Source organism: Myzus persicae, unplaced genomic scaffold, assembly GCF_001856785.1.
Source record: "Myzus persicae strain clone G006 unplaced genomic scaffold, MPER_G0061.0, whole genome shotgun sequence".
Taxonomy (NCBI): domain Eukaryota; kingdom Metazoa; phylum Arthropoda; class Insecta; order Hemiptera; family Aphididae; genus Myzus; species Myzus persicae.
The window spans coordinates 113,024-136,302 of record NW_019103839.1 but is presented as its reverse complement, the minus strand read 5'-3'; the positions used below and the strand labels follow the sequence as shown (position 1 = coordinate 136,302).

The window sequence follows — 23,279 nt, the reverse complement described above, 5'->3', positions numbered from 1 at the left end:
TTTAAAACCAATAAATTCATAGTCCCTCTCGAAATCTAAAATGTTTGAATGTCTACAGTGTACTAATATTAAAAACGGACACATAGCGTACCCACCTATGATTAAAGTGGTCAGATTAATGAACAGTATGGTAACATAGTAATTTTCAATTTAAATATTATACACGCGTGTAAAATAAAAATTACGTTTTTATTGAAGAAATCTTGTAAGTACCTGTACTATAGGTACTGTATGCCTATACGACTATTCGAGCGTGATGCATTTCATAATAATATATTATTCAACCAGCATCAGCAATTATATTATGTTCGAAAAATCTGCTCAAATAATGTTTCAAAAGATAATATATTTATTCTTAGTTAATAATTTTTGATAGTGCCCAATATCAGCATTATACCCATGTAACATTATTATTCAGTGCCACATTATCATTCGCACGTCGATATTATAATATACGCGTATGGACGCGGCAAGACTTTCACGACTGTTGCTCGATCAGTGGCTCTACCTGTCGGTACACCGACGAGTTTAACGCCCCGGTGAAATGCGTCCCGGCGTATATAAGACAATAAATTGACGCGCCGCAGCCAAGTGTGAAACCGAGTCTTGTTCCGTCCGTCACTGTTGCGGACAGTCGTAGGTATACGTTGATTTTCGAGAGACAGACAGAAAAATATCAATTTTTTACAGTTCATTGGTAGTACAGTAATAATTTTTTCGTTTAATTAGTAACTGTCCGGCAACACACAAACATACGCACGCGGTCGTGTGCAGTTTGTTTGTTCGAAAGTGCTTGTGCGCTCGCATCAGTCTGTCATGAGGACTACCATGTCAATCTCACTCAGGCTCCTGGCGATCGCATGTCTGATCACATTGGGTAAGTAACTAGAGTTAAACCATTTCACTGTACCTAAAACAAATTATATATATATATCTACACACTCAACTGTGTAACACCGCCGTCATTGGGCATTTGAAATCTTTCCGATGAAATCGTTCATCCAACATAATTATATTGTACGCTGCAGGTATTGGACAATGATCAAATGGTTCTCATTAAACCGATAATAGGATGTATTTTTTATGTGCCGGGTGTCATACACAATATAGGAACGGTAAATCTTTGTCGAGGGTTTTTTGAAAGTAATAACACTCAGCAGTGCCGTATAAAAGGATGTATACAACTGCGTTTTTGAAAGGCATGTGCACTGCTGAAGTATAGGGTATTTTTTTCTCAGACGCTAAAACACGGTTGTTCCTTCTATTTATAAAAAAGATATGTTTGTAATTAAATGAATTGTACATTCTTCCAAAATACATAATATGCGCTATGTTCATAATATTATAATTTTATTATATAATTTTTAAATTTTTAATATTATAAAATGGTTGAAAAAAAAACAAACAATAAATCATATAGATGCTCGGAAGAGAGTTTATTTGAATGATTTAATTTCTATATTATGCTCTATTTTACTTATAATTTTTACAGTAATAAGTACATTTAGTTATGAGAAAATTAAAAATTTCGAATAAGCTCTTAGACAGTAAGCTTTATTTATATTCTAGTTGTAACTTGTATTACCTACCTATATATATAGGTAACTAGTCAGCGGTAAATCATTTTTATGTCCACGTGGAAACAATGATTAGGTACATGTCTGTATTAACTACATGTAATTAGGAAGTTCAGACGACGTACAATATGTTACGCTGTTATTACCAAGACATACACACACTAATGCGAAGACTATAGATTGCCAATAGTAGAATCATAATACGATGACACGGATAACGCAATGTTTGAAGTTACTTAACTGCATAACGAGAAATATACGTAGGCATATTATTATACCTAAATATAAAAATAAATGGACGCCTATATTAGCTCGACGAGTAGGTTTGTAGCACAGATGATGATGATGCGTGTAGGTACATGACGCCCACTGAATAAAAAATTATAAATCAATCGAAATCTTAAAAAAATTGAACTCCATTGTCGTTACATGGCACGCGGCGTTTCTTACTTATATAAACATAATATAGGTGTGTGTATACGTCCATAGTAGTCCTGTATAGTTTTATAGTTGTAATACGTATGTCATCGCCCCACTAGATGTATACCTACTACACGGTTTATAACAATTTTAGTTACGATCTAAACATTATTTTACTATAATATGTATTATAATTTATAATATATATTGCTTGCGCGACAGTAGGTATTGGCTGATAGATAATAATAATTTGCCGTGGGCGACAACCGTGTCTAAAGATGATTTCACTCGAATTCCAGTGGCAAATAGGTGTGCACAAAGGAGTACGATTAGATACCCGGATGTTATACCCCGCGTAGGTTTTCGTCGCTTTTCTTGAGATCAGAGTGTGGTTTTTCCTTGTGCGTCGAAAACGTGGTACTAACAAACCAACAAGCAATCGACAACAAGGGCAATATTTAAATATATCATATTATGGTGTCCCTGATCGACTCTCCTACTTCACCCCAACCCCACCAAATCGTTTTTTTGTTCAAAGAACTTCACGATTTTGGTACCAATCGGCTTACGAGATCGGTTGTGATTTTTACAATTTCTAAACCGCTTCATATAACCAATTTGTTTTCTCGATACCATACCTACCCACCTATTATTATTTACGCGAACTCGGATTCGTTTATACTATGGCCATTGGTCAACATTCGCTGGTCATTAATTATTTCCTCTATTTATCGGGCCTCACAACACGTACAATATTATATACCCATGTATGGAAAGGGTCCTCGCGCAAGAGTCCGTTGACCAAACTGTCACACCGTCGCGTTAAGATCGGACACAAGAGTATTATATATAGGTATCTAAGTATAGAAAGTAGAACGCGCGTGCAGTCGTAGAGCTTTTTTTCCTCCCACCACGCAGTTCGTACACGCTTCCTTCCTTCCTTCCTTCCTTCCTTCCTTCCTTCCTTTCTTCCGTCCTGTCCAACGATAAAATATTATAACAGGACCACGTGCAAAATAATATATACCTACGTGGTGTGTCGACAGACTCGGCGCTCACGCGTGCCGTTTTCAAATTTCGTTTGACCCGTTCGCGTGAAAGTGGAATACATTATATCGTATAGTGCAATAACAACAACAGTACCTAATACCTATACGTCGTAATTTGTGATCCGCACGTACGGCGGCAATATAGTGGCCCGGCATAGGTAGGTAGGGTAAATACCTGCAGAATATGTGCAAGGTAACACAGTATAGGTAGTAGGTTTATCGTGATGTTGTCGTAGATACTATGACGTGCGAGTAAACGAGGTCGTGCGTGCACGTTCCAAGTTCATCAACATTACGCGGCCAAACCGACACCGGAAGGCATATTATATACGACATAGGTATACATTAAACGATCCGAAAACCATTCACGTAGGTACCTACCTCCATATGTTCCGTGTAGTTCCGACTCCACACGCGTATCCGACCCGGATAGTTAACGATTCACGATCGTAATATTATAGGAGTACAAATGCGTTTAAAATGTTCGAACGAACCACAATTTGCCTACCCATAGTCAAAGCTTCTTGTCCGAGGCGGGCTGCAAACGTAAACCTACGTAATACCATCTACTGCACATATTTTATAGATGTACCTATAACATTAAAGACACGAACGACTAACCTAACACGCAGCAGTTCTTCTCGAAGGCTTATTATTATTATTATTATGCTCGTTCGTGTTTTCGATTTGAAAGATTACATTATGAAATATTAGCCTCGCCAAACGAGAAATTAACCGTTTGGAAAGACGCGTCAACAGGTATGGATACAGACATAGGCGCCTATACCTGCTAACACCTCAGTTTGATTTAAGATCCTTCTCGTTTTCGTGTAACGCGTAATAGTTATATGACGTCCAAATTATTTTTCGTTGATTAATAATTTATGTTCACGAGTCTCACCCGGCCGATTTGGTAGTGACGCAATGCTGCATTTTCCATAACCACCACCACCACGACAACTTTTGATATCTTAAACATAATAATATAATATACTACCGTACATTTGTACAATAAAATATGTAAAATGTATTAATATTCTAAAATTATATGTAATCGGCAGTTGGGTAAACATATAATAATTAAAGCGTAAATATTTTTTGTAGCTTTATACACGATTTATCAATTTAATACTAACTTACATTAAATGTTAATAATAATATTGACAATAAACTGAAGTGAAAATATTTTTGCAAACCTATTAACAAATTATTGATTCATATGATTTATAACATAATAATATTTTTTATATCATAACACTCGTTGTTAATGTCCAAGGATAATATTCACTTTTTATAGCAACTATTTGCTTACCAAATGTTGGCAGTACATATAAAATACATTTATTATACAATTTTGAAATTAATTAATTAGTATTCACAAGCCATTATACATTCCAATTCACGATTACGGGTGATAAACATAATTACTATTAATAAATAATTTAATTATTAGTAACATCATAAAATATGTCTTCAAGTTAAAATACTTACATGAATGTAATGAAATAGTCTAATAATTTGAAAAGATTTTTAAGATAATTATGTATTTTGTATATTGTAACGTACTTATGTAAGATTAATAAAGATTATAAAATATAACAAGGAACAAAATAAATTTGGGTTTAATACAAATATGTGTACTTATAAGGCTACAATAATACTACTTCATAATATCAGTATTATTTAATTAAAATTGAAATTTATAACTCAGTCTGTTCAAATATTAAGTTTGTTTTGATTTTCTGATAGGATAGATTAGTTAGAGAATACGTATGCTATTATTTTAACTAATTAGCAAATTTGTTTTTTTTTTGCCCCAGGATCTTGTGATTCGTTATTGTCACGAATTAAACGTCAACAAGCGTCAACAAGTGAACCAAAAAAAGAGGAAAGTTTTGAGATCGAAATATGTAAAGACAAAGACGCAGGAGAATGGTTTCGGTTAACTGCACAAGATGGTGACAGTTGCCGTGACGTCATCCAGTGCACATCATCGGTAAGTAAAACGGAATGCATTCAAAAATGATTATTTTTTCATATAAATTTGCCATGGATACATTGAATTTATTGAAATGAAAGTTATATTTTATTCGTAAATAATTAAAAATATATATATATATTATAATTTTAGTCATTTCAGTGACCCACGAGTATTTAATCAAAAATGTGTAGATACCTACCTAGTTATTATAATTACTTAACTCGAGCAAGCTGTACGGTTGATTAAATACAATAAACTACACAATTATTTTTAATTATTTTTTTTGAAAATTGGAGAAATTAACGAGTTGTATTATATGACGCTGGTATTTAATATTGTGGTCCAGTGTTTGCATAACCTAATCTTTACTCATTTACATCACTTCTGTCGCTCAATTCTTGTAAAAATTAATTTGTGAGGTATATAATACTAAGTATCTGAGAAAGTGAGCAATATTAATATTTAGTATACCTACATTTATAGGTAATGGTTAGCAATAAATTGTACATGTACCTGATGTTTTGTAGACTAATAAAATATATTTCCTATTTTAAATGTTAATGGTTCACCAATTATTAATGTACCTACTGATTATCTATTTATTAAAAATGTGTACCCTTCAATAAAAAATAATTCCAACACGTGAGACGAAAAAATATATTAGAATTTTCGCGTAATTCAATTTGACGACTAAGGCGCAAACTCTTTATAAATAATAAATAGTTAATCACGAAAAGTACTTACATATTTTACTGATTCCGGTAAAATAATATTAATAGTAATACTAATAATATTAATAATATTTACATTTTACAGGGATTGCAAGCCATTCGTTGTCCTGCCGGTTTGTATTTCGATATAGAAAAACAAACATGTGACTGGAAGGCTGCAGTAAAGAATTGCAAGTTGAAGAATAAAGAACGCAAAGTCAAACCTTTATTGTTCACAGACGAACCATTGTGTCAGGTATTAGATAAAGGATTATTTTTTGTATAGATTTATAGTGCTTATATCATTGTTGTACGCATGCGATTTACGATTACATATTATTATAGATAATGATGATACGTTAGATAATGATAATGCAAACTATTATTTCAGTTCTGCATTGATGTTGAAGGTCTTTCAGTGATTAATCCTCTAGTAGTTTTTCAACTTGATTTTCAGAATTCAAATTAAATCTGAACACATTTCATAATAATATAATAGTAATATTAGATACGCATAACTATAATATATCAATGGAAATGTGTACGTACATTTCAATAACGATTAATAGTAGTTTGAACTCCCCTTTGAATATTCTTTGCATTTATTATTATAGATAGGTACATTGTAAAATTTGCATGAGAAATATCTCCAAAAAACATCCTTTTAAAATTTAAAAAGTTCGACTACTATAAAAAGGATACTATACCTAATTATTGATTAAGGTGGACCTTTTCGAAAGTTTTTCCGGTATTTATCAGCACCAAATTTACATACACGAGAATAGTGAAATTTACATCAAGTCAGTTGTAATACATTTTACTTTAGTTCATTAGTTGTTTTGTTGCATTATCTAGAAAATAACAAAATTTGTCGTTTCAAATTTTCATCGCATTATTTTTATGAAATAATAAAGTATTTAAAAAAAATGTTATCATGATAACCCACGTGGATTCTAAAAGCATATACATAGATCATTAAAATGTTTGCCTTTTGATAATCGAATATGATTATCTCGATTGCATATTATATTTTATGTATACCTATAGAGAACACACACATTTAAGTACAACATACTATGTATACACATTTTAATATACGTTTATATTTCCCATTACTTTAGGACGGAGAATTGTCTTGTGGTGATAAGTCTTGTATTGAACGAGGACTATTTTGTAATGGTGAAAAGAATTGCCCCGATGGTTCAGATGAAAATTCTTGTGGTTCGTATGAATTAATAATTACTATTACACAAAATGAGTTACCCGTAAAATAATAGTAATTTTCAAATTGGCAAATAATAATTAATACGCCATGTGTCGTATGAGTTAATTAATAAAAATAATTTATACTATAGCATATACTATATAGATTATAGGTAAACATATAGATGTATTAAGTTTTGTGGTTTTATCATTTGCTTTCATCACTGAAAATTATCTTAGGCAGTTCTACATCGTTCATCTATAGTTTGACAAAGCTAAATAAAGTAACTTATTTCAAAATTATAAATAATAAATTTCCGTCTGACATTATAAACACTTATGATAAATATAATATATTTTTCGCTATGAATTATGACAAATCATAGAAGTTAAACAAAATGTTTTGTACATAACATAAATAATTTTGTTTGTATGTACCTATATCAATATTACATTTTTTCTAAATTATTATTCGAATAGTATTAACCTTCAAATATATTACAATTTCAAAGTGTACTACAATAATGTCTTACTAGTGTAAGAACTTAATAAAATTAATAACACAATGAGTTATCTCACACATTCATAATTTTAGATTTGAAATCGCACGCTAGTATATTTTTCTGACAATCATACGTAGTGTTATATTTCTCACAGTATGTGAAATTATCTATCTTTTTAAAAAAATTATAGCATAAAAATACTCATTGCCTGAGGTAATCGAAAACAATGTACAATTATTATGGATACGAACTTTATTAAAGATATTAGGTATCAAGGCGATATTATAATATATTATAGTATTGCACTTATACATTTTTTTTATTTTACATAAAACTATAATATAAATATAACATTTTTTGAATAATATTATCACGTAACAGCCTTGATGGTAATCCGAAAATTGATGCACGGTTCAATAATCTCCGATAATGGACAACAGTAATTATTTAATTATATTTAATTTTTTTTTCTACAGATAACGATAATGATCCTAATCGCGCACCGCCTTGCGATCCAGCCGTGTGCGTCTTGCCCGACTGCTTCTGCTCCGAAGACGGCACCGGAATACCAAACGACTTGCCGGCCAAAGAAGTCCCTCAGATGATTACGATCACCTTTGACGATGCCATCAACAACAACAACATCGAACTGTACAAGGAAATTTTCAATGGCAAACGCAGGAACCCCAACGGGTGTGACATCAAAGCCACGTTCTTCGTGTCGCACAAGTACACCAACTACTCGGCGGTGCAGGAAACCCACAGGAAAGGCCACGAAATCGCAGTGCACTCAATAACGTAAGTACCAAACCTGATGCCTGAATGATGAGTACAATAATAGGTTTTCAAGCGAGATTTTCGAAATCAAACATAATACCCAGCTACGTCATATTGTCATTATACATTCGTCCGAGTTGAACGAACGTTTTTCTGTTCCGGTTAAATAATATTGTGAAATACTCACAAGCTGTAGATAAGTCCGGATAGAAACACGGCATAATAATAATTTATCATTATAATATTATAATATGAAATACCTACACTACATGGGTACCTAAAAATCCGGTTCTCGTGAAGACAGATTTTTTCAGACGTTCTAACCTATTAATGTGTTTTAATCAAATATTAAGATTCACACGATTGTGGTGTCTGCGTATAGTTGTCTTCGTCATTATGTCATATGCTCATATGTATACCTATTATACAATTCGGAATACATTTATTCATTTCCCTTTCCAGCCGAATATATTATAATATTATATTGTTTCTACCGGACTAATATATAAAATAACACTAACCGATACAATATTTTACGCGATAGCAGTATAGGTAGTTAATATTTTTGAACGGTCGTGAAAGTAAGTACTATAACAGATAAACTGGAAAGTAAAAACTATCATGTAATAATCCGGTAGGTTAGGTACCTAACCATAATTAATGCAACTAAAGAGAATGGAATTGATTCGGTGAAAAATCATTATTTATAAGTTATTATAATAATTCCAATATGGATAATAGGCAAAATTAATTAAAATATATATATATAATATTATACATCGATGAAACACCATCATTTTTTTATAATACATTTTTAATTGGTGAGTAAAATTTCAAATTTGAATTAATAAGATTTTAATAATAAATTATCGTCGTATATGTATTGTATAGGTGTATAACACATTATTAAAACCTCGTGCCATTATATGCATTTAATTGAGGAGGACGTGTTACGCTGCCGAGGACGATACCTGCAGTCACAATATTTAAATATTTTCATGAAATTTCTATTAAAAGACCGATGAAATTCACTTTTTTTTTTAAATTTAATTTACGACAAATGTTTACAAGGACACCTTCTCGGCAGCAGTTTCAGTTGCGTAATCCAAGTGCACGAGAAATTATATTATGTACCTATACACAATACTGATAATATGTAATAGCATTCCGATCGATGTGTCTGCCGGTCGCAAGAATGCCGAGAAAATGTGGTATCCGTTTGCATATTGAAATAATACTGACGGTAATGTGTTCGTGTGAAAACCGGTATGAACATGTCAGACAAGTTCTTTTTAGCGGTCTATTTTCTCATTTCTGCTAATCCAATGTTAATGGTTCAGACGTAAGTGTCAAAATATATATATATGTATATATATACAGTATAATATATTTTATATATGTATATCTCCTATTTTATACTATATTATACTTGTATTTTGAAAACCAGTACGACTTGAACGCGAGGAATGTATTGCACAAGCCCCAAGTGCACAACACATTCAAGAGGATCTATCCGTTTACGATTTTAAGCTCCGTTGACTGTTTGGAGCATTATATTTTCATTTTTTTCCTTTTCCGTGAAACCAACAAGATTTAATACGCACATTTTTCGGTTGTCTTATAAGTTGTATAACACTAAAATTACATTTTTTTCCTAAAACATATGAAGCACAGGTACCTCTATACCTATTATTATTACTATTACATTTAAAATCACACATAAACTCTTTGAATTTCGTTTGTGTAAACTACATAATATAATGTGGGAAGCGTATGGTGTGATTGTATCTGGTTAGTTCAGTCAAGTTATGACAGTTTGAATAATTGAATCCGAAAGGGATACCTACTACCTAGTTGAAACAATTTGAGCTATCGGAGATTTGATTTAAAATTAATAATGATTCTAACATAGCTTATTTGTACTTCAAAGTGTCCCAAACTGTATTTACTCTCCATAGTATAATATACTTTGGTATTTTAAACATCATAACGAGTTATAATGTGTCGAGACACTATTTTTAATGATTATTGTAATTTTCATAATTATTATTAAACTTGTTTTTTTAAAGTACCTATCTATAACCTTTACGTTGGTAGACGAATTACTTCTTCATTTTATATTTTAATTTTTTCCGTGTTTATGCCAAGGAAGGTATAATATAATATAATATAATATAATATAATATAATATAATAACTTAATGACGTCTACAACTAGATATAACTAATAAACCTTGATTATTGCAGGCTATTGATCGATCAATCAACCTGAAGTCAATATCATTATAGAATAGGTTTACGTCAATTTTTTTTTAAATAGAGACTTGAACTAACATTGGAATACATATTGACAACAACATATTATGACACCTTTCAAGGTTACGACTATTCGTATACCTACCAAATAAAATGTTCCCTGTCAAATAAAAAAAAAATGCAACAAAAGTAATTTTAGATTATGTACCTATTTACTTTTATACATAAATAACTATTATTAGTTACTATTTTTTTTTAAAGTTATTTTATTGTTTTCTCGAAATGAATTTGAAATTGAAACATTGATTATACAATGTAACTTTCATAGAATTATTTGTACATTCAAATTATTTGATAATATATAATTATTATAAAAATTCTTTATACACTTACCCACCGATAGTGCTATTTTTTTGGACTAATGGTTTATTTTTGTTCTGTATTTATTGACAACTTAGTAAAAATTACATCCAAAATCTATAATTTAAAGGTAAAATACAAAAAAAAAATATTTAAAAATTTTTTTATTTTTTATACATTAAAATATAATGAAATTTACAATTTATAAATTGAAAAAAAAAAAAATAATACATTTGGTGAAAGACGGAAGATCGAGGTTTATTAGGTCACTGACATAATAACAAAATGCAAAGGATAATAAGTAACTTTTATTTTCATTGATCACGTCATAACTCGTTAATTTGTGGTTATACTGGTTTTGTGGTCGAAACGTCATAAAATTTCCCACTCAATGAAAAAAACATAATTTAAAGTTTAAAAAACGTATTACATATAGGTAGGTTAGGTTAGGTTAAGTTATACAAATTTGAAGTATTTTTAAAATTAATTTAACAAATAATAAATAATAAATATTGAAACAAAACTTTGCTGCAGTTGCTACTTGTTTTATTTGACTTTAAGATTTTATATTTGCCTATATCAACAAGCTAATCTAATCGATTCATCTTTTGTGTTGGTTATACATTTATAACAATCAAAATTCGTGTTTGTATATAAAAATTATATCTCATAATATTATAACATAATTTTAATGAAATGGCAATATTACGGCGATTCCCGTACAACAATGTCTCTAAGAATCAGTTGTAGTTCCAGCTCAAGTAGCTGATAAGACTGAACACCTATTTAGTGTGGATACAAACAGGATTCATCGGCTCACGACCCCTTCGCATATAATATTATATGATGTGCAAGATGAGGTTTCGTCCTAAACGATCGTTATATTGGCGTGTTACAGGCACAACGACGACGAACAGTTCTGGAGCAACGCCACCGTCGAAGACTGGGCCAAGGAAATGGCTGGTATGCGCATTATCACCGAAAAGTACGCTAATCTGACAGACAACAGCGTTGTCGGTTTGAGATCTCCTTATTTGCGAGTAGGAGGCAACAACCAATTCACCATGATGGAGGAACAGGCTTTCTTATACGATTCATCGATCACTGCACCCTTATCCAACCCGCCACTCTGGCCTTACACCATGTACTTCCGCATGCCCCACAGGTGAGGTGTTCACATAATAGTAATATTACATGGTAGATAACCTGCTGTTATTGTCGTAGTCGTCGGATGACATTTTCTTTTATCATCGCTGTCGACCAAACTCATCTATGATATTAATAAATAATATTATTATTGTTCATCGGACTCGACGAGACCGTAACAGACAGCAGAAAATAATCGTACTCATACGATATATAATATAATATTATTGTTATTACGTCCGATAATATTGTGTGGTGGTTTTGAGAAGTATAGTTGTTCGAGTGGCTTATATTAATATGTTTTTATATGGGTCGGTACTCGAGACAAGTACAATTTTAATTTATTTGGGCTGTCTTCGTGATCGGGGGAGGGAGATCTGTGACTAGTGCGATGATGATTTAAAATATTCTACGTACACTGCAGTTTCCAATCAAGCTCATAATATATTGTCTAAAAATTTATATAATACACTTGTTATAGGTACAAGTGATGTATTATATATAGCATGCATATGGTTATATTATATTATTATCGCTATTTCTAATAAAATCGTCATATATTATTATGCTGATTAGATATACTTACCTCCAAGCCTATTTTGTGTCTAAAATTTCTTAAACGTATCGGCTTGATAAATTTGATTTAATTTAATTTCATCAACAGATGACAAAATGTATATCATGATACTAACTTACAGAAGCTTAAAATAGTGCTATTCGAACTAGAATAACATGACGGTTAAGTCGTTATGGTTAACTTTTAGTTTTCTATTAATATTGCGTAATATTATGTTAAATATTAATTCATGAACTCGCTTACACGAATACAATATATAAGATTCGGCTTATTAGAGTATCGGGATTTAGAACAATCTGTATTTCAATTTAGGTAGTAGGAAGTAGAATGGAATGTTAAATTTCTAGTCAACTATATTATAGATTATACTGCAAGTGTACAAGATGTTATTCAATCAGCGAAAGTTGTCTAGATTCAAGGACTAGAGGGCGTATTCTGTATATGGTTTTAAAACAGCTCTATAATAACATACCTACCTAACATTTTATTTTTTTATGAATGAATAAATATTTTAGATCAGATTTTTTTTCATTCGAGTATTTTTAGACTATTTGAAATCTATTTCAACGGTCAATCCATACTACCTATTATAATGTTATAACGACATTTTTAAGGTTACCTTTCCATCACAATACTAATACTGTAGCTGTTATTACAAGCATTCTTTACCAGCTCGATCTATAAAAATCAAAGCACATCGATTATAGTTTGTCCGTGCGGAATTAGTCTTACTCACAGCCACAATCTTTGATTCTCATAGATGTCACGGAAACTTGCAACACTGTCCGACTCGTAGCCACGCTGTATGGGAAATGGTGATGAACGAACTGGACAGGCGAGAGGACCCTAGTTTTGACGAATACTTGCCCGGTTGCGCCATGGTAGACTCATGTTCCAACATCCTGTCCGGGGATCAGTTCTATAACTTTTTGAACCACAACTTCGACCGGCATTACGATCAAAATCGAGCACCCATGGGCCTGTACTTCCACGCCGCCTGGCTGAAGAACAACCCCGAGTACTTGGACGCGTTCCTGTTCTGGATCGATGAAGTGCTGGCCAACCACAATGACGTGTATTTCGTCACCATGACGCAGGTAATCCAATGGATCCAAAAACCAAGGATCATCAACGAGGTGAAGAACTTCGAACCATGGAGGGAAAAGTGTGTGGTCGAAGGACCACCAGCCTGTTGGGTACCACACTCGTGCAAGCTGACCAGCAAAGAGGTTCCCGGGGAGACCATCAACTTGCAAACGTGCGTCAGGTGCCCCAACAACTATCCGTGGCTCAACGACCCCACCGGAGACGGTTTCTTCTAAGTCACACGCACATTGTTCCCCGATCTCACACACCCACACTCATTAATCGAATTTTTTTTACAATCCAATATATATATTTTTTGAATTTTTATTATTACTTTTATTTTGTTTTACTTATTATTCTTTTTTTTGTTTTTTTTTTATCTGGCTGTCGAGACAATGCATCTCCGTCATTCTTGTCCCAAACAAAATTATTTAATCAACAAATTTCTATAGGTTCATTATGTGTATCGGGTTTCTCAATTAACTGTGATTGTTGTTGTTTACGACGTCGTCGTCGTCGTCGTCGTTCATAACTACACTACATCGTCAGCATTATGCGGCGGCATAACGCGTGTTACTTATTTTATATTGTAATAATCGTCAAACATCGATATTAATTAATTTTTTTTTACTTTGATTGTAAGAACTTTTTTCAAGCAAAAAAAACAGTTAGGTACTTTTGTAAAAATTAATGAAACGTTGTATCTATAGATAGTAAATAAATTATATTAATATTTAATTGTTTCGTAATTTTCTATGTAAATCTATGATTATTTTTTTTTTATTCCACTAGCATCCTAACTACAAATTACATGAAATAATGCAGGAAAGTATGAGTGGCCTATAACTTTGCATATTTATAGGCAATGTTTTATATTATAATATGTAAGACTATACCCAAGATCAAAAGATCGTACAAATAATGCAGGTATGTAATAACATAGCTATGACAAATACTATGCACGAATTAAAACAATTTAAAGTGCCTCAAGCTCAAATATATTTAAACATTTTGAGTATAATACTTAAAGTAAGAAATGTTAAATATATGAAAATGAATCTAAATGTTTTACGGCCGTTTTCAAATTACTTCTTAACCTAAAAGTTTTTTTTTAATTTTCTATCCTATTAAAATTATACGTGTATCGACGATATTGATTCACAAACATGAGTCATCGTTTTGAAAAAGTATGATATGAGATTTTTTGTCTCGAAAATAGCATACACATTCTCTTTTAAGAAATCGTTTTTGCGTTTAGAACGCGTGCTAAGTTTTTCTAGTTATATTCATCGAGATTCGCGGTGAAATGTTACAATTTGTAACAATATAACAATTGACACTAAAAGTGTTATTAAATCAATTGTCTTTGAAGTGTATTCTTAAACAATTCTATATACCCTCATCCTGTGTATCATATAAAACAATACATCATGAGTATGTGCATGCATTGTCCCTGTACTTATTTCAAAGGGTAATTATTAATTTTTTTTCCTCGAGAATAGCGCTAGGGACACAGGTAAACGTCATATGCGTAATTCAGATTTATTTCTAATCGATCGATAATTGTCAAAAACAATTGAGGTTTATTGTTCAATGCCCTCTGCAAGAGTATTCTCGGCCAACATCATGGACGAGGAAGCGTTTCATAATAACTAATAATGTAAGCATAGGTGGGCAGTTATTTCTTGTGACTTGTAAGGTACATAATATAGTGTATATATATATATTTTTTTTACATGGCATGTACCCATTGTTTTATTACGCGTAACCTTGAAGTGCGATGACTTTTTATCGACGGAGAGCGTACGACATTTCCAAAGTGAAAACTAACACGTTAATCTCGATTACGAAAAAGTTGTTAAGAATGCAACCAATAATATTTCAAACACCATAATATATTTCAGCTCATCGGTGTAATAATCAAAAATGCGTCGACAGAGTTATGACTTGTGAAAAAAATTGTATATATATAACCGCATTTCCGGATAGTATAAATGTCATATACTTTCTTCTTTTTTTCCCATAAGTCTTGTTGGATTTAAAAAGATTGAACGTTGGACAGTCGGCGACCTGAGTTCTAAAATATAAAATTATCATACAATTTTTTTCTATAGTTTGTTAAATCAATATTACATGAGTGCAATACTATATAGCTATAATAGGCCGGTGAAGATTGTGCAGCTGTATACGTATATATCTCACCTATACAAAACAAGACAGTCCTTTGAATAGCAATATATTCCCCAACGCAATCTAAAAATATCAAAAATACAAGAAGAAGAATAGTTAATTATACATACCTACCTGTGCTCTGGGCAAAGAACAACTAACAAGCGTGATATAATATAATCAAACTATAATAAAAATACCAAGGTAAATTAGGTAGTCTAAAACAATAAGAAAAGATAGGAACATGTTTTTGACATTAAAAAACGTAAAGTTTATTAGGTCTATCATTGACAACAGTTTAAGCCCACAACACATTTTAATAAAAATTATTTCAGGCATTAGTTTATGGCGTCCTCCCGTCCAAGTAAAAAAAAACTTTGAGGACCCCTTCAATTCCTGAATTCCTTGGATATATAGGGTGACGGCAGGACCCTCTTTTCTCAGAATAGACACATCACACATCTGATGTGTAAATAGTATGATGGTATTCGTATTCCACACTATACGTCAGAGTGGCTTGCCCCTTTTTTGCAATCTGCTGATAACACATACTTTCGAGACTCACTTGGTTTATGAATTTTGGTAACATATTATCAATATTAATTAGACACGTAGGTATTTCGTAAAAATAAAAATATCACATTTAATCGCACGTACGAAATAATGCAAACATTTAAGTAAACGGGTGCCAAATTAATCTATAAAGATAAAAAATAATAATAATGATAGATATGTACTCGTATAGAAATATATTTTGTAAAAAATAGTGATGGAATATGATAATGAATAAATGTTCTAAAACCTTAAACAACGTTGAGTAACAATAAATTAAATAGATACAATAAATTTTTTTTTTTCAAACACTTCGATGGTAAATTTATTTAAAAATGAATAATGAACTTTGAATGAATCATTACATAAAAAATCTTTGCTATCATTAAATTATACTTTAATTGTGATATTTTTGATTGAATACCTAATTAAATGTTCGATTATTTTTGTCCACACTTAAAAATATATAATACGTTACAATAGTAATGAGAAATACAATAGTGTAGTTGTAGTAGGTACCTATACGTTAGGAGAACAGAAAATTGTCTAAAATATTGTTTTCTGTATTTAGTGGATATTTATAATGCTTTGGTTAGTTTAAATTTAAAATCAAAATTGAAAATAATAATACTCTTGGTCTGTTCCATACAATGCTGAGGAAAACTAAGAATTTTCTCAAAATGTATTTGTAAAAAAATGTACTAATTAAGTGAAGGATTTATTATAAAGTAACACTGTAGCATTCAGGTACAAGTGTACAACACTACAACAGTAAACGATAACAAAGAAATAGTGCTTATGCCAAATTCTACATGACGTAGGTACTTAGGTATAGGTAATTAAAATGTTACAATCGTATTGATATTTGCAACTAGTTTTTTTTCAAGGGACACATCAGTTACCTATATTATTATTATACGTCACACGGTTCATACCTACTTACATATTCTATCCTGCAGTTCGTCGCGTTTTTATTTTAATTATATGTAAGCCATAATAAAATAATGACATTCATTAGCATATCCGCGTATTAGCTAATTATAAAGTATAAAAGTTTGAACAGTGGTTTATTTATTTAATTATTACTACTGCAGAGATCATTAGATTTAGTCGGTTCATTGACTTTGGCCAAAATATAGCTTGAGAGGACTACAAATTATGGCCAACAAGTGGATCAAGGGAAAATATCTACAGGTCAATATCACCAAGTGCGCGTGTTGTTAGGAATAGTAATAAAGTCTTTATAATACAATAACGTCACGAAGGCGATGTAGAACATAATATGCATTTATTTTTAAACGGACATACAAACTGTACATTTATTTACAAATTATTTATTGCAAAATTGTATTTTATGATACTCAAAGACACTTTAATTAATTATTTTAACGTATATTATTTGTATTCTATATATTTCAATATTTGTATACCTATAATAAATGTAAATAAATATATATTTTTGTTTTCAATACATTTTAATATGAACATTTAGTTATAATGTTGTAAGGTACATAAACATAACATTAACTTTTTTCACACCATTATTATTTACCTGGTACCTTTAAAATACATTTTATAATTATTTTGATATAGTTCAATATTATTATGTACCTATATTTAGTTTCTACATTGTTCAAACCATCAATAATTACTATTATACTTGAATGTATAATAGTAATTATGAACTTAATGTTAATCGAATATCGTTTGATATCATCCCAATCAAAAATCAAAACGTATCTTACACAAACAACTAATGTTATAAACATTTTTGATCAGGTGATAACACGAATACGTCTTTTTTCGATATAAAGAAAAATTTGTGTTCTAAATATGTTATTAAGCTACATCGCTTTAGTCATATTTTTGTATTAAATAATTACTATTCCAAACCATACTTGCACCTGTTGATATTTTTTTTTTTTCTTGATCCACTTGCTGACCAGCCATTTGTAGTCGTCACGAGCTGTACCTATTATTCTTACCAATGTCAATGAACCGACTAAAATACGATATTGACAATATTATATTATTGCCTTATTAAAAACTATTATTTTCACATTCACCAATACAATTCAATAATAAGCGAAAACAATTAACGAGACGTGTTACGTTTACCAAACTATATTCGCTTGAAATAAAGTGGATACCTAAGTGGTATATCATTTTACAAATATGTGTAAATATATGTTGGTATTTAATAGACTGAATACGTATCTACAAGTAAAAAGTGTGTATACTAGTGTTTGTCTAATCAGTAATCGACCACTTGCACAGCTGTTAATGATGTTTTTACAAATATATATGGAAAGTTGGATATTTTCAATTTTACATACTCACGCGGAAAATACAAAAAAAACCTCACTTATAGAGTCAGGCATTAGTGTGTTTATTCAGTTTCCTTTGTCTAACATAATATAAATTATAAAGTACGCTACTGATCATTTATATTTATGTATATTGAATATGTCCATATAATATAGCTGAAATTTAAATAACACGTGCAGTGAAATAAAATTGGCAACAAGTAAATGTTACATTCATTACGATAGTATTTAATAAGTTATAATACATTTATAAATAATCTATGGAATTCGAATAACCTGTTTGTGCTAATATAGTTATTATTCGTTTCCAATGTTAACAATTAAGTAAATAAGTAAATAAAAAATTAATAACAAAACCATTTTATGGTTCTGAAGAGATGTATGTGTGTATGAGAAGATTTTTTTTTGTGATAATATTTTAAAAACCGTACAAATATTTCAAGTATCATAAAGAATCAAATCACTCCAACTCGCAGTTTCAAAATAAACACGGATGGTACTTTAAACTTCAATAAGTGGTCTTCCTAATTCCTGCATAGGCTTATATAGTTAAACGAGACAAGCATCGAACATAAGTCATTATTTCTACCAGTCAGGTTGTTTTTCAATGATACAACTAAAAAAAAATAACAGAACTTCCATTATTGTTTTTGTTTGAACTACTTTAAAAAAATATATTTTTCGATCGAACATATACAATAAGAAATACAAAATACACATACATGAAAGCTGAAAGGAAGTTATAATTTGGAAACCAACATTTATAAATGCTGTTTTCGTACACGATTAAATCAGAATAGTAGACTGTTAAAATGTGAAAACTATTAAAAATAAAAATGTATTGTTTTATTTTTATTAGATCCTATTTAAAAACACCTAATCATATTTTATTTAATAAAATAAAAATTTTCTTAAACTTAATACAGTTATAAATAATAATCGCCATATTATAGCTGACTGCAATGGATCAATTTAATGTCAATTGTTTGGATTTAACCAAACCTAAATGCCAGAACGCAACACGTGAAACAGGAACACGTTTATTTGAAAATTTTCTAAACGATTGGATGAAAGCTTAGCAATTGTTAGGTTTTATTAATTATTATTTGTAATCACTAATCTGTATTTCGTAAACATTTTTGGGGGAAGTAAAATTTATAGAAGTGTATGAACAACAAATTTTATATACCTACCACATATTTTGATGATATAGAAAATCGAGAAATACTTATCTTTTAAGGTGCAATTATTTTATTTTATCAAAGCCCAAAGTACATTTTACTGTAATGGAAATCGATATTCTTTTAAATAATATAAGCAAAAGGGGTCTTAATAATATTATTAAAGTACAGAAAATTAAAACAAATAAATAAAAATTATAATATTCATGCATACTTTTACATTTGAATCGTATTTAAACTGTTATTTAATAGTATGTAACAATATGATGATATTTTTGGCATACATATAGAGTTACAATGTTTGTCGACCACTATTATATAGACTGCACGTGAATTATCCAGTATAATTAAGTGATTTATATAATATAATAAGAATAATATAACTTGTATTTAAAAAAAAAAAAACTACAAATCTGCCATAAAATATTGTCATTGGTCATTTCACAAAAAAATGATTATTAAAAAAGCACATTTGTTTGAATTCACGTAGTCACTAACTCACTTGCATGTACCTATATTATGCAATACATTTTGAAGGTTATGGCAGATGCTATAACCAGAAGTTAACGTGTAAGGTAACAATATATACTATATATAAGTAAGTAACATATATTACATGTATGATTGTGTCATGTACCTATGTGGCTATATGAGTGTAACACGTTGCATATTATATAATATTTATTGTTTTAAGGACTTCTTATCGAATGCAGTCGCACTAAATAGAAGAATGCAATTATTGGACAATTCATTGTCAATATATTAAAAGACCAAACGGTTTTAAAAATTAATATTTTCGTCCATAAGTCAACCCTAAAAAATGTTAAAATATCACTTCGAATTGTATTGTATAAAATATATCCATATTCAATATTAATAAAAGACTATTTTCGTGTGTGTAAACGACCCACTTCCAAATCCATCGCATTTCTGATTCTGAAATTTGATAGGTACATAAGTAGTCCTTACCCAAAAATTTGCATCTAAAAGATAATTTTTTTAATTTTGTATTTTGAAGAGGGGCTTATGCAGGGATTTGTAAATTACGATAAACGAATATTGTTTTGTTTATTTAAGGTTGTACTGGTTACATCAAATAAAATACGTAGTTATTATAATCCATGTACAATTAAATTAATGTTTGTCTGTCCTCTTTAGACTTCTACTGGGCCATTTTCAATAAAAATGCTATCAAAAAATTCCTCGATTCTAGTGGAATTTTTGATTTGTACAGCTTTTTTCAACCATTGCGGTTGGTATGGGGTTTCTCACACATGAATTTAGTTTGCGTTCATGAAAATCGAATATTTTTTTAGTTGATATTGATTATGTACTATTATTATTAGTAGAATAATTGAATATGTATATGGCACGTAAACATTTTTACTCACATATCACATAAAAAAACACATTACAATGATGTCACTTTTATGTTTTTCAATCATGATTTGTATTCTCAATTCTGGACATATATTTCCTGTAAAAACGTATAGAGACAAAAACGATCGAAGGATAAAATAATTTTAACCCGTGGACATAATAATACAGCTATATAGTGTTGTATTATATTCGATGGATTCTATATATGCACTAGGTATAGATTATGTTACCCGTTTGAAAACGAAATTATCATCGCGTTCAAAAACGATTATTCCAACTGCAGAGTTCGGTCGAAACCGCATCGTTCCCAGTGGAATATCTGCAGCACTGCCGCTGAGAAGTTTGGAAAAAAATAAAATAAAAAATGTACGTCTTACACGCGCGTCCGGGCTCAGGTCCACGGAATGCGGTTTGACTCCGGGCCGACGGGCTCGCCAATGGCGGCGTAAGTATCTGTGCATATACATAATAATATAATAATATATATGTATACATGTGTATGGATAACATACACGCGCACTTTCGGTTGTATGGCCCGCGGACTCCGCATATACCTAAATCATATACGTGTACGTATATAATATGTGTTGCGCCTCTCGGCCGGAGAAATAGAAATCCGCGTCTGCACCCGAGGTTTTCGCTTCCATCCGATCGTAAAATTTATATATTATAATACCTAATGATAATAATAATAATAATAACAATAATAATAATATTGTTATTATTATTATTATTATTATTATTATAATATGTATAGTGGATACTGTATGCATGTATAGGTGCGTATTATAATTAGAAAGCTAAACGGCGGCGGTCAAACGGGTCGGACGAGTCGCGCGTGTCGTGGGCGGCCGGGTCCACGGATGGCGACGGCGGCGGCCGAATGCCAAGTTCACGTGGCGCCCAGGACAAGATAATACGAGACACATATATAATGATATTATATTATAATACACGCGTTATACGTATCTGTATGGGTATATGTAATACGCTCGTATATATATATATATATGTGTGACATAGGTACAGGACAGGTATAGGTATATTATATACGTCACTCGCAGCTTATTATATATATATTATATTATTGTCAATTTTTTTCGGACGTATTCGCACACGCAATTGATCGTGAATATGCTTGCCTTGCCTATACAGTGTATTATAATATTATAGTGACCTACCTTTTTCTCTCTCACTCTCTCCCTCTTTCTCTCTCGCTCTCTCTCTCTCTCTCTCTCTCGCTCTCGCAAAATGTGCGCATATTACGCATTTAATACACGCACAGCATAATAGGTAGTCGGCTAGTGATTTTGTGTGTGGGTGTGCAATGTGTTCGTTTTAGATAGTTACACTTGAGTTTGTCACTCGACCGAGTGGCTTATCGCTTACGCATATTATAACGTATCGCGTACAATGTACACATTGTATATACATGTATACATATATATATATACTGTTTAGATATAGCAATCTGCCGTACCTATGATATTTTATATATTGCGTAACAGAAAGAATTATTCATTATTTATTATTATTAGGACCCGGATTTATATTCCCTAAAAACTATCAAAAACACTCTAAACAATAATCATAAATATCTTTTCAACACAATAATGTCCCTGAATAATCTCCAACATTTTTTTCATACGCACGAAACTACGTAAGCGACCGAAAAACGGTGGTTTAAAATATGATTTAAAATATTCAACACTTCTTTATTTTAACTAAATGAATAAACCAAAATAAAATACGAAACTTGGCACACACAAATACAAAATAGATAGACAGTTACTCTTTCTATACTGGAAATAAATGCGATCGTGATGTAGGTATCTTCAAATAACCAATTAGTAATTATTTGTTTGAGTCCTACTCATTTGAAAGAATGCATCACCGCACATCCGATAGTCGCTGGATATACTCGTATATAAAAACGTTGTCATATACTGATATTCGTAAATAGAAAGTTTGGCATTTGGTACAGAAGAAAAATACCTGAAAACTATTAAAGCAAGTATTATGAAAA

General features: G+C 30.9%; 1 protein-coding gene across 1 annotated transcript; it reads left to right on the top strand.

The window, feature by feature from the left end:
- Window positions 1-570: 570 nt before the first annotated feature.
- LOC111035412 lies at window positions 571-14,254 on the top strand. The gene is made up of 7 exons (XM_022317016.1): window positions 571-877; window positions 4,867-5,042; window positions 5,844-5,993; window positions 6,859-6,958; window positions 7,920-8,241; window positions 11,734-12,000; window positions 13,319-14,254. Exons 1-7 carry the CDS (start codon window positions 817-819, stop codon window positions 13,878-13,880), a joined length of 1,638 nt encoding a protein of 545 aa, XP_022172708.1. The 5' UTR covers window positions 571-816; the 3' UTR covers window positions 13,881-14,254.
- The last annotated feature ends 9,025 nt before the right edge of the window (window positions 14,255-23,279 follow it).

Coding starts and splice junctions, on each gene's coding strand:
- LOC111035412 (XM_022317016.1), top strand. CDS start 817: ATGAGGACTACCATGTCAATCTCACTCAGGCTCCTGGCGATCGCATGT. Junction 878..4,866: donor CGCATGTCTGATCACATTGG/GTAAGTAACTAG, acceptor TTTTTGCCCCAG/GATCTTGTGATTCGTTATTG. Junction 5,043..5,843: donor TCATCCAGTGCACATCATCG/GTAAGTAAAACG, acceptor TACATTTTACAG/GGATTGCAAGCCATTCGTTG.